The sequence below is a fragment of the Pongo pygmaeus genome, chromosome 13, assembly GCF_028885625.2.
Source record: "Pongo pygmaeus isolate AG05252 chromosome 13, NHGRI_mPonPyg2-v2.0_pri, whole genome shotgun sequence".
Classification (NCBI taxonomy): Eukaryota; Metazoa; Chordata; class Mammalia; order Primates; family Hominidae; genus Pongo; species Pongo pygmaeus.
The window spans coordinates 36555822-36567954 of record NC_072386.2 but is presented as its reverse complement, the minus strand read 5'-3'; the positions used below and the strand labels follow the sequence as shown (position 1 = coordinate 36567954).

General features: G+C 35.5%; 1 protein-coding gene across 11 annotated transcripts in view; it reads left to right on the top strand.

Moving 5' to 3' along the window:
* FOCAD (focadhesin) overlaps positions 1 to 12133 on the top strand; it is a 315699-nt gene that overhangs the window by 213786 nt on the left and 89780 nt on the right. For all 11 annotated transcript variants that reach the window (XM_054501249.2, XM_063650500.1, XM_063650493.1 and 8 more), the window contains one exon: positions 11501 to 11593. In XM_054501249.2, coding sequence (XP_054357224.1) covers positions 11501 to 11593 — 93 coding nt within the window. The remainder of the gene's footprint in view (positions 1 to 11500; positions 11594 to 12133) is intronic.

Genomic DNA, 12133 nt, shown 5'->3' with positions numbered 1-12133 from the left:
TCTCAAAATTATGATGTTAGCTGTGGGTGTTTTGTAGATATTCTTATCAAGTTGAGGAAGTTCTTTATTTCTAGTTTACTGAGAGTTTTTATCATGAAAAACTGTTGGATTTTGTCAAATGCTTTTTCTGCATCTATTGATATGATTATGTGATTTTTCTTCTTTACCCTGTTGATATGCTGGAATAAACATTAGTTGATTTTCTAATATTGATTTAGTCTTGTGTACCTCAAATCCATTTGGTTGTGGTGTATAATTCTTTTTTACATTGTTAGATTTAATTTGCTTATATTTTGTTGAGGCCTTTTACATTTATGTTCATGAAAGATATTGCTGTGAGATTTCCTATTCTTGTTAATACCTTTGTCTAGTTTTGGTTTTAGGGTAATGCTGACCTCATATAATGAGTTAGGAAGTATTCTGTCTGCTTCTGCCTTCTGAAAGAGACTGTTGGGAATTGGTGTGATATCCTCCTTAAATGTTTGGTAGAGTTCACCAATGAACACATGTGGGACTGGTGCTTTCTGTGTTGGAAGGTTATTAATTGTCAGTTCAATTTCTTTAATAGATACAGACCTATTCAAATAATATATCTATTTTTCATGTGAGTTTTAGCAGATTGTGTCTTTCAGGGAATTGGCCCATTACATCTAGGTTATCAAATTTGTGGGCATAGAATTATATATATTATTTCCTTATTATCCTTTCAGTGGCCAGAGAGTCTGTAGTGATATCCCATCTTTCATTGCTGATGTTAATTTCTAAATTTGTTAAATTTGTTAAGGTCTGTGTTATGTTTCTTTTAAATTTGTTAAGGTGTGTTTTACCGTTCAGAATGTGGTCAATATTGGTAAATGTTACATGTGAGCTTGAGAAGAATTTGTGTTCTGCTGCCATTGCATAAAATAGCCTGTAGATGTCAATTATATCCAGTTGATTGATGGTGTTTTTGGGTTCAACTATGTCTTTACTGGTTTTCTGCTTGTTGGATCTGTCCATTTCTGAGAGAGAAGTGTTGAAGTCTCTGGCTATACGAGTGGATTAATCTGTTTCTTCTTGCAGTTCCATCAGGTTTTGCCTTATATATTTTGATGCTTTGTTATTAGGTGTATACACTCTAAGGATTGTTATGTCTTCTTCGAGAATTGACCCATTTATTATATAATGTCCCTCTTTATTCTTGACAGCTTTCCTTGTTGTCAAGTCTGCTCTGTCTGAAATTAATATAGGTCTTCCTGCTTTCTTTTGATTAATGTTAGCATAGTGTCTTTCTCTATCCATTTACATTTTATCTGTATGTGTCTTTACATTAAAGTAGATTTGTAGACAACATGTAGTTGGGTCTTGGTTTTTGATCTACTTTGACAATCTTAATTTGCTTCCAAAATGATTATTGATATATTTTGATTAATATCGTCTATAATTGTTACTGTTTTTTTTCTGTTTGTTGCTCATGTTCTTTATTCTGCTTTTGTATTCTTTTTTTGTCCTTATGGTTTCAACTGAACATTTTGTATGATTTTTTCTCTTTTGTTAGCATATCAGTTATGTTTCTCTTTTTACTTTTTAAATGTTTGCCACACAGTATGCAATATATATTTACAACTAATCTATGTCTACTTGAAAACAACACTATACCACTTCACAGGTAGTGTAAATACTTTATAATAACAAATAATCCTAATTTTTCCTCTCATTACTTGTATCATTGCTGTCATTCATTTCACTTATACATGAGCATATATAATCAAATACATGACTACTATTATTATTTTTTAACAAGCTGTTATCTGTTAGATCAATTAAGAATAGGAAAATAAAAGCTTTTATTTCATGTTCACTTATCCCTCCTCTGATGCCTTCCTTTCTTTATCTAGATCTGAGCTTCTGATCTCTATAATTTGCTTACTCCCTAAAAAAAACTTTAAACATTTCCTGCAAGGGAAATGTACGGGTAACAGATTTTCTCAAATTTTGCTTGTCTGAGCAAGGCTTTATTTCTCCTTTATTTTTGAAAGATCATTTTGTGGGGTACAGAATTCTAGGTTGTAGTTTTCCTCTCTCAGCACTTTATTTCACTCTCTTCTTCTTGCTTGCATGTTTTCTGGTAGAAAGATGGATATAACACTTATCTTTGCTTCTCTATATCTAAGGTATCTTTCCCTCTGGCCTTTTTCAGAATTTAAAAAAATCATTGCTTTTATGTAGTTTAAATACAATATACACATACCTATAGGTTTTTGGCATTTATCCTACTTGGTGTTGTCTGAGCCTCCTATAACTGTGGTTTGATGTCTGACATTAATTTGGGAACATCTCAAGATGATTTCACACATTTCTTCTGTTTTTTTTTCTCGCTTATTTGTCTGGAATTCCTATTATGTGTATCTTATAACTTTTGTAGTTGTCCCACGGTTCTTAGATATTCTGTTTTCTTTGCTTCATTCTTTTTCCTCTTCGCTTTTTAGTTTTAGAGGTTTCCATTGAGATATCCTCAAGATCAGAGAATATCTCCTCAGTTGTGTCCAGTCTGTTAATAAGCTCATTAAAAGCATTCTTCATTTCTGTTACCATGCTTTTCATCTCTAGCATTTATTTTTTGCAAGGGAATCTTTGGTTTTTATATCTCTCTGCTTACATTGTTAATTTGTTCTTGCATATTGTCTTTATTATCTGTTATGGCCTTTAGCACATTAATCATGGTTATTTTAAATTCCCAGTCTGTTAATTCCAGCATCCCTGCTTATCCTTACTTGGTTCTGATATGTGCTCTGTCTCTTTAAGCTATGTATTTTACCTTTTAGTCTTCCTTGTAGTTGTCTCTTGATAACCAGACATAACATACTAGGTAAAAGGAAATAAAGTAAATAGGTCTTTAGTAATGTAGTGGTAGGGTGTTGGGGGAGTAGAGTCATTCCATAACCCTATAATTAGGTCTCAATCTCATAGTGAGTCTAGAACTTTCACAAGTGTTTCTCAGGATTTGGATTTTTTTCTCTTTTTTAATTCCTTAGGTGGTATAGGATGGCTAGAACGGGTTAGAGTTGTCTATTTCCCTTTACCCACTTAGAAGGCTAGAGGATCTTGGAGATGGGTATTTCTTTCCCCCAGGCTAGTTAGGTGCTGATAAAACTCTATTAGGTTAGGCTCTGTTAAATAGTTTTTTTCTGATGGCAGACCTTGTTAAGAATAGAATGCTGTTATATTTCAAAATGTTTTTCCCCTCCCCCTGCTGTGATCACGAGGTGAATTTTTTCTGATATTCACTATGAGAACTGACTGAGCCTCTGGAGCTAAAACTCATAAAGGTGTGGGGACCCTCCCTATGACTGCGTCCACCTAGAGTTTTTAATTCTCAGACTTGTCCATTCTTAGCCTCCAGCCATTCATCAACTATTATTCAGGTTTTCCTGCCCCAGCACTGGTTACTATGGTGGTTTCTGTCTGTGAGTTTCTGCTTTGATAAGCTGTGATTCTCTCTGTAGCTGCCTGTCTGTCTCTCCATCTTTGAGAGCAGCACTTTGCTCTGTGACCTCATTTTCTTTTACAGATCTCATAACAGTTGTTGGTTTTATAGTTTGTTCAGCTTTTTACTTGTTGTTAAGATGGAGTAGTGACTTCCAAGCTCCTTACAGGCTGGACTAGAAACCTTCGTTTTCCATATTTTGAAATGTATTTTGTTTTGTGTTCATTGTTGATACTTCTTGAGAGCTACATGGTTGCTAAACTAAGTAATTTTCAATGCTATGGAGAGCTAGCTGTTTAATGTAATCTGTGATAAATTTCCTTGGAAAGTATTATATCCTCTAATTTTTGAAAACTTTGGATTTTTTTTGCCTTTTCTTAAAGTGAAATTCTCCCGTGTTACTTTTAGAAGAATCATAGACCCAAGTTTGATTTGGGTTTGGCCTGACATACCAGGAGCAGTTCTGCAGAATGACAGTCTTGTTTGGACTTCTCCAAAACTGAAGTGGCCTCTCTCTCTGCTCCTCTGTACAGGGGACATGCAGTGGTCATTTCAGATGTGCTAGGGCTTCTCCAAGCTCAAGTGGTGTTCCCTCTTTTGTTCTTATGTATACCTACTTCTCATCCTGAGGTTTACTTGGCTCCTGTTGCAGAGGAAGGTGAAGGTGAATGACAGTTTCCTTCCCTGAAATTTGCTGCCAGTCTTGTTATCCTTGGCATTTCTAACTCTGACATGACACTCTCACCTAAATTGGCTGATGCTGATTTCTCCCTGGATGAGAATGGCAGTCTGGCTTCATTATTTTCTCCTTTCTTGGGCACATGCAAATTTTCCTGTTCCTGCTGCCTGTACCCAACCATATTTCCGCCTCAGCATTAGGTAATGAGCTCTCTTTTCATTTTTATTTCAGAGAAAACTTATCCAGACCTATTGGCAGCTCTATTCTAAATAAAATCTTTAGTTCTACATTCTTTCTTCTTTTTTTCAAGTGATAATCATTTGATTCTTTTTACCTAATAAATTAATTTCTTTTCTGCCTCCTTTAAATTTTTTCCCTAGAAAAGTACAAATGCTGTAACCAATCATTTAAAATATAAGAAGTGTATTTGCCTTTTTCTTTCAGTGTCATCTTTATTTTAAAAAACATATTTGATATGAAGTACAAGGAATAATGTTAGCATCTGTGCAATATGAAACAATTAGGTGAACATTGTGAATAATAATGGGGAGAAGTGGTATCTGTGCTTATTACACATTCCCCCTAGAAAATACTGTGAAAAGTATGGTTTGCTGTATTTTAGATACTCCATAATTATCATGTGGATGTGAGTTGTTATGGTAACTGGGTTTCTCCCCTTCTATTAAATAACAGAATAAATGGTTGCTTGAGATGTGACTGAACTGTCAGCTTTCAAGCTAATGTTACCCTGATTGGAAACAGTGGAGAGGTAGGAGAGAAGGAGGGAAAGAGGGAAGGAAGGAGAAAAGGATGGGGAGAGAATGTTAAATTTCCAGAGAACACCTAGAAAGAGATGAGTGTCATTTTACTTTACAAAGTGTCCTCCCTTCTCTTCTTCTCACTATCTGTCAGAGGACAGGTCTAACAGAAAATTGTTTTGCCCCAACAAGATTACTATTGATGGAATACTGAAGCTCGTTATTTCTTGTATATAAACAATAGGATACTGAGTGGCTTTTGGGGTCTCTAATACCAGTTGCAAATGGTTTTTCTTCTGGGAATGTGGAAACAATGTGTGTGTGTGTGTGTGTGTGTGTGTGTGTGTCTCATAAAGCTAAATGTAGTGGTTCAGTATTCATCTGTGTGTCTGGGTAGCAATTGAAGTTAAATACATTTATTTTGATAATAATGTTTACATGTGGCATGAAAAATGCCTTTATAAAATTAGGGTTTTAAAATTAATTAGGGACATGGATGAAATTGGAAATCATCATTCTCAGTAAACTATCGCAAGAACAAAAAACCAAACACCGCATATTCTCACTCATAGGTGGGAATTGAACAATGAGAACACATGGACACAGGAAGGGGAACATCACACTCTGGGGACTGTTGTGGGGTGGGGGGAGGGGGGAGGGATAGCATTGGGAGATATACCTAATGCTAGATGACGAGTTGGTGGGTGCAGCGCACCAGCATGGCACATGTATACATATGTAACTTACCTGCACATTGCGCACGTGTACCATAAAACCTAAAGTATAATAATAATAATAATAATAATAAAAGAAAAAAAATAAATAAATAAAATAAAATTAATAGCAAATATTTAGTTTACTTGTCAATTTGTACATGCTACTCTTCCAATCCCATTCTAGTTCGACAATCAAAGAATGCCATCAAAGTTTGTTACCTGATTTATAGTATTTAATGAAGGGCTCTTATAATGAGTATTTACTTGTAGATGGAATAAGCATATTTGTTAAGATCACTCAGGAGGCGGAATGCAATAACAAATTTTTGAACAAAGTATTCTGAACTGTAAATTAACTAGCTAGATGGATATGTAGTCCCTTGTAGTAAAACATGTATGAGGAAATATGATTACCTTTTCATTTTCTCTCCCATCATTCCCCTACAATTGCGAATTATGTTTCTTAGCAGAACATTTTCTGTTGTGATAGTATTTCAAATATACTTAATTAAAGCTTACATCATACAGATTTAAAAGTTTACAGAATTTCAATATATAAAAATTATAATATCTGCTTTAAAATTTTACTGTATCATTCAATATGTTTTTGTCTGGAATTAAACCTTTCCTGGCTAGAACATTTTAGACTTCCTTTTGTAAAATCTGCAAAACCGTCTTCTCAACAACTCTGTGCCTATTTAAAAAAAGTTTTAAATTTTGTGTTTCCAGAATGATCACAACTTGAACACCATAATTTTCTGCAAATACTTGCTTATGATAGTATGATTTTCACACGATAAGAATTTATCTTAAAGAGAATGCTACGTATTTAATTCTGTTAAACTCAGCAGGTACTTAATTGAACACTTATGTGCAAGACACTGTTATGGGTACCATGGGAGGGATTCCAGCATGAATAGAACATGACCTCTGCTCCTTAGGATTGTATGAGATTAAGATCTAAAGACAGAATCTGTGGAGTGTTGTGGGAGAGGCACATATGTAATGGAAATATGGAGATGAGAAGAATTATTTCAGTAAGTAGAAATGAGAGGAAAATCGGTCATTCAAGGAAGAGGAAGCAGTGAGTGCAAAGGTCCTGTGAAGTATAAGACAAGCTTGGGAATCGGTTCATAATTCAATGCAGCCAGAATATAGGTTATATAAAAGAGAGGAGCAAGACATCAGGTGGAGAAATTGGTTGAAGGTCTTGGCTAGCAGTTATTTCTTAAAGTAATTCTAAAAGACTTTGAACATTATACAAAAGAGTTTGGGCTTTATTCTTTAATGAACCATCAAAGGTTTTGGAAAGTTCTGAGTTAATGTATTAACAGTAAGAGCAGCACCATTGGGGATGTGTTAGGACAAGGAAAGATTTTAAGCTGTGAAGAGATCGGTTACTAGATCATAGTAATCTAGTCAGGAATCAGATAGGACTAAACCAGTAAAGGAAAAAGTTGGGACATATATATTAAATATTTCAGAAGTAGACTCAAGAATTGAGTCTCAAGGCAAGGGAGACTCCCAAGATAAATCAGAAATTTCAAACTTGGGTAACTGGAACACTGATAGATAATATTGATGGGAACAGGAAAGATAACAGGAAGAGTGGGTTTTGAATGATGATGATAAAGAAGTGTACAAAGTCTAATAGATGGTAAGAGGTGAAAGTTTGAGAAGTACGTGTTCTAAAACTTGTGACTTTTTTAAACTAGGTATTTTCAATTCTATTTTTATTTGGGTATAATATGAATACACTAGAGTTCTCCCATTTTACTGTCTAGTTCTATGAATTTTAGCAAGTGCACACATTCCTCCAACCAGCACCACGGTCAAGATGAGAAGGTTCTACCACCCTCAAACATTTCCCCATGCTCCTTTCTAGTCAGGCCCTTTCCCCACCTCCATCTCCTAACAATCTCACATGACCAAGAGGGCTGAACTTCAGGCTCCTAGCCTCATCCTCACTTCATCTAGACAAATTTTGCTTCAGTTTTTTGTCTTATATATTGGCATTTTACTTTATATTGAATCTGGGATAGGGCAGAAAAATTACATAGTTAAATGTTTGAAAATCATCATTCTACTGTGTTACTGATAAAGCTCTGTCTGAGCTGCCTTTATCTCTTCCCTGGATTGTTGATGTCGCGTCTGAGTAGGTTTTCTTATGTTGACCTTTGCTACCTATAGTCTATTGTCAACAGAGCAGTCAGTATTGTCCTTTTACAATATAAATTAGATCATGTAATTCTTTTTCTCAAAAGCTTATAATGGTTCTCTCTTTAGTAAGAATAAAAGCAAGTCCTGAACGGTGCCCTAGAAGGCCCTGAATTCTCTGGGTCCCCGTTAATTCACTAACTTTTTCTCTTTCTACTCTGTTTTGCTCATTTTGTCTATTGTAGTTGGACTGGCCTCTTTTCTCTTTCTCAAACAGGTCAGTTGTGTGCCTGCTCAGGACCTTTGCGTTACTATTTTTTAAAATTGAGGTGTCATTCACATAACATAAAACAAACCATTTTAAAGTGTGCAATTCACTGGCATTTAGTACATATACAATGTTGTACAACTGTCACCTCTATTTGGAAATGTTAGTTCCAAAACATTTCAATCTCCTCCTTTCATGTACCCATGAAACAGCCACTTTCTATTCCCTCCTCCTTTCTTCCTGTCTTGCTTCCTGTCTCCCCCAGCAGCTACTAATCTACTTTTTGTCTCTATGGCTTTACCTATTCTGGATATTTCATATAAATTACATCATATAACACGTGACCATTTGTGTCTGACTTGGCATAATGTTTCCAAGGTTCAGCCATAGTGTATCAGTACTTCATTCTTTTTGTGACTGAATAATATTTCATTATATGCATATTACATATTTTATTCTTCTAGTTTTTCCATTGATGGACATTTGGATTGTTTCTACCTTTTGGCTATTGTGAAAGTGCTGCTATGAACATCGATGTACATGGATTTGTTTGAATACCTGTTTTCAATTCTTTTGGGTATATACCTAGGTGTGGAATTGCTCAGTCATATGGTATTTCTATGTTTAGCTTTCTGAGGAACCACCATTAAGTGTTTTCCATACCAGCTGAACCATTTTTTATTCCTGCTAGCACTTACTTTGGTCTTTACATTATCACCTCCTCCAAGTTTCTGCCCATACTTTACCTCGTCTACGAGATCTACTCTAACCACCCTATTTAACCCTGTAACCTTCTCGCATCCCTGCCCTCACCTCATTAGCATTCTTCCCTCCCATGTATATACTCCTATTGTGGTCTCTTCTTTGGGCACATGTGTAGTATTTCATTATAATTCACTGCCTCTTACACATTGAAACTTGACTGTTAGTCTTCCCTAGGCCATAGGACCGTTCATCTCAATGTTCCATCAGATAGCTGCCATTGCAAGAGTATGAGTAGTTATAGAAAAAAATTTCACATATTCATTAAAACTGAGTGAGACAGTGGTTGAGAACCCTACTTTATCATCTGCTGAATAACTAGGTTGCAACTTCATGATTTGAACTTATTTTGTTGATTGGATTTTTTTCAAAGGCTTCTCACGAGTATAGCAAATTGGACATAATTGTCATACTTTATAAATGCTAATTGAATTTATTTTTCACCCTAGCAACATTAACCTAAAATATAGGCAATATGGCTGACTATACAGTATATTAAATTGAAATAGCATTCTAAAATGTGTTTTTGTTAAAAATGGTCGGGGAAGTCCTTTTTGCTTGTGACACAATGGGAATGTAAGGGCATGACTTTCTTCAAGCTGTTTCTCTAAAGTCTCTCTTCATTAAGAGAAAAAGCAAGAAAGTGCATTTTTAAAGAGATTTGTGCACAGCTGACTCCATAGAACACTAAGACTAGGGTATAATCCCATAAAACATGGGGAGTTCAGGCTGGCTTCTAGGCTGAAGCGTTCTACTGTGCTCCTGTACCCACCTTCAGCTGTGGTTGAAGCAGCAGGAAGAGGATTAGCTTTAACCTTGAGTTTATAACCTCCTTTTAAATAAGTTTCCTGGCATGAATGTTTTCATGTTTAGAGGCTAAACATTTGGTTTGCTCATTTTCATTTACATTTTTTCCATAATCCTTTCCTTTTTTAAACTCAAGTTTAAAAAGCATTTGTGAGACCATTGCTTTCCTTGCAAATTGCTCTTTTTGCCAATTTGCTGAAGCTAAGGGTATTCTCAGTAGTACAATGATATCTATGGATTATTTGGCAAAAATTTAAAAATATTTTAAGCTTGTAAAGTAAGAGATAAACATTTTGGTTGTGGTGATTGAGTATTGTTTCTGTTAAATCCAGCTGTCAAAATAGGGCTTGAAGATAATTAATATATTTTATGAAAAGGGAACAGAACTGATAGGAAAAAAGTTAAAGAAAATTGCCCACATTTTGGAAATAAAGAGCAGAGCCAAGACCTGATTAACGCCTTGCCAGCTGGAAATAGAGCCTAGGTTGTAGTTTGCCACCTGGATAACAGAAGAAGCAGGAGCTGGAGGACTCATTCCTTCAAGGATTTTTGTTGACTTATTGACAAGGCTGCCCTCACCCTGCTCATTGTAGTTCTTATTCAGGAAAAGTCCTGTCTTTATAATTACTTTTAAGTTCATTTCATGGCTGAGTATCTGTTTTATACTGTTTGAGATCCTTTTTTTTTTTTAAACAGTAATGCCATGAGAAGTAATAGATAGCAGTAAGAATTAATCTCTTTGTTCTCTTTATTCCCATGGATTCTTCCTATTTGTGTCCATTTCTGGGTCTCTCACTAGGTGGAAAAGTCTCTGCAGACACAGACTGATTGATAATCTTCTCATCTTTCCACAGTACCTTGTATATAGTAGGCCCTCACTAAGACTGGGATTAAAGAACATACTAGAGGCCATGGGAACCAACTATATTCAGAGACGCTATTATCTTCTTATCTTCCCTATCACAAGGCACTTGAGAATATTAATTCTCATAATACAATAAAATGTCCTTAAACACTAGTTATCATGATTCTGGTGTAATTACATACAAATTTGTTTTCTCTCTCTCTCTTTTTTTTTTGATCTGTAGGACACAAACTAAAGTTTTAGCTGTTTCACTTTCAGTGTGTTACAGGAATCATGAAATGTGATGCACAGTGACTGTTTTTCTTGATTGATCTTTCTTTAACAGAAACAGACCTTGGGAAGATTTGTTGCAAGATAGCCATGTACTAATAGGTAGAAACAGAAATGACTATGAGAACCAGATGTTTTGTCTGGGCCTCTATTGAGAAACAGGGTTTCCATGTTGGTATATATAATTTTTCTCTTGTTTACCCACACTGATTAAAGGCCATTTATCTAGTGGTGTGCACAATTGCTGTGTGCAGTACTCATTTGCATGCTCTTACCACCGTGGTTTCTATATAACATGATATTTCTGTTGGCAATATAAGTTTATTACTTCAGAATGGTCATATTGGAAATCCAGGATATGAGCAATATTTATTTTTATTTAAAATTACTAGGGGGGTTTGTTAGACAATGCCTAGTTTCCTGACATTGGCAAGAGGCCTTACAGAGTTTCCCCCTAATTTTCCAGGGGAGATTTGTATTACATGTACATTTTAACTTGTTATTATTGTAGGATTTTATTTGCTTCAATTTACAAAATTCTAGGTTTACTTTATTTTGTCTTCACAAGACTCTAAACTCTTCTCCTTAGGAATATCCAAAAGATATTATTTGTGGTTCTGATCCTAGACTGATTTGGTTTGTTTTCAGAATCTAAACCACTTAAGGAAAAGAAAGAACTGATGAAACAGTTTTAATTTTATTCTGTTTTAATACTGTGTAGTCTAATATGCTGTGGTACATTTTTCCCACAGGTTCATATCCAGCTTTCAGAGTGGCACCGTGCGATTTTTCTTCCACAGGCCTGGCTTGCATACATGAATCGAGCTTATCATGCCATTTTACAGGTAATGAAACCACAGGATAGGTTTGCTTTGGCGAACTGTCTCCTTATCTCATGTTTTACTGCAAATGTGTATTTAATATAAAAGCACTTGAGAAAATAGCACTACCAAAAATGTAATGGTTATTTTTACTCATAAAAGAATGTGAGGCATATATATATAGCATTGCTGCACTTAAACATCAATGCCCCCCAAATCCACGTCTCCCATCCAGAACGCCCTCCTGAGTGCCAGTCTCCTCCATCCTGCTGCCTTCTGAACATCCTCACTTGGCTGCCCCACAGCACCTGACTTGAGTGCATCCCAGACTGAGCTCATCGTCTTCCATTATACCTGTGCTTCGTCGAGCTGGACTTGCTTACATCTCCAGCCTGATCTCTTAAACCTTCCCCCATATTTTTATGTTTCAGTCTTGTTAAATTCTTTGTTTTCCTAAACTCAGCATATCTTTCCTAACCTCTTAGCTTTTACACACACTATTCTTTCTGTCTCTGACCCTGCCACTCCCTCTTTACCCACCTAATTTCTACTTGTTCTTTACCC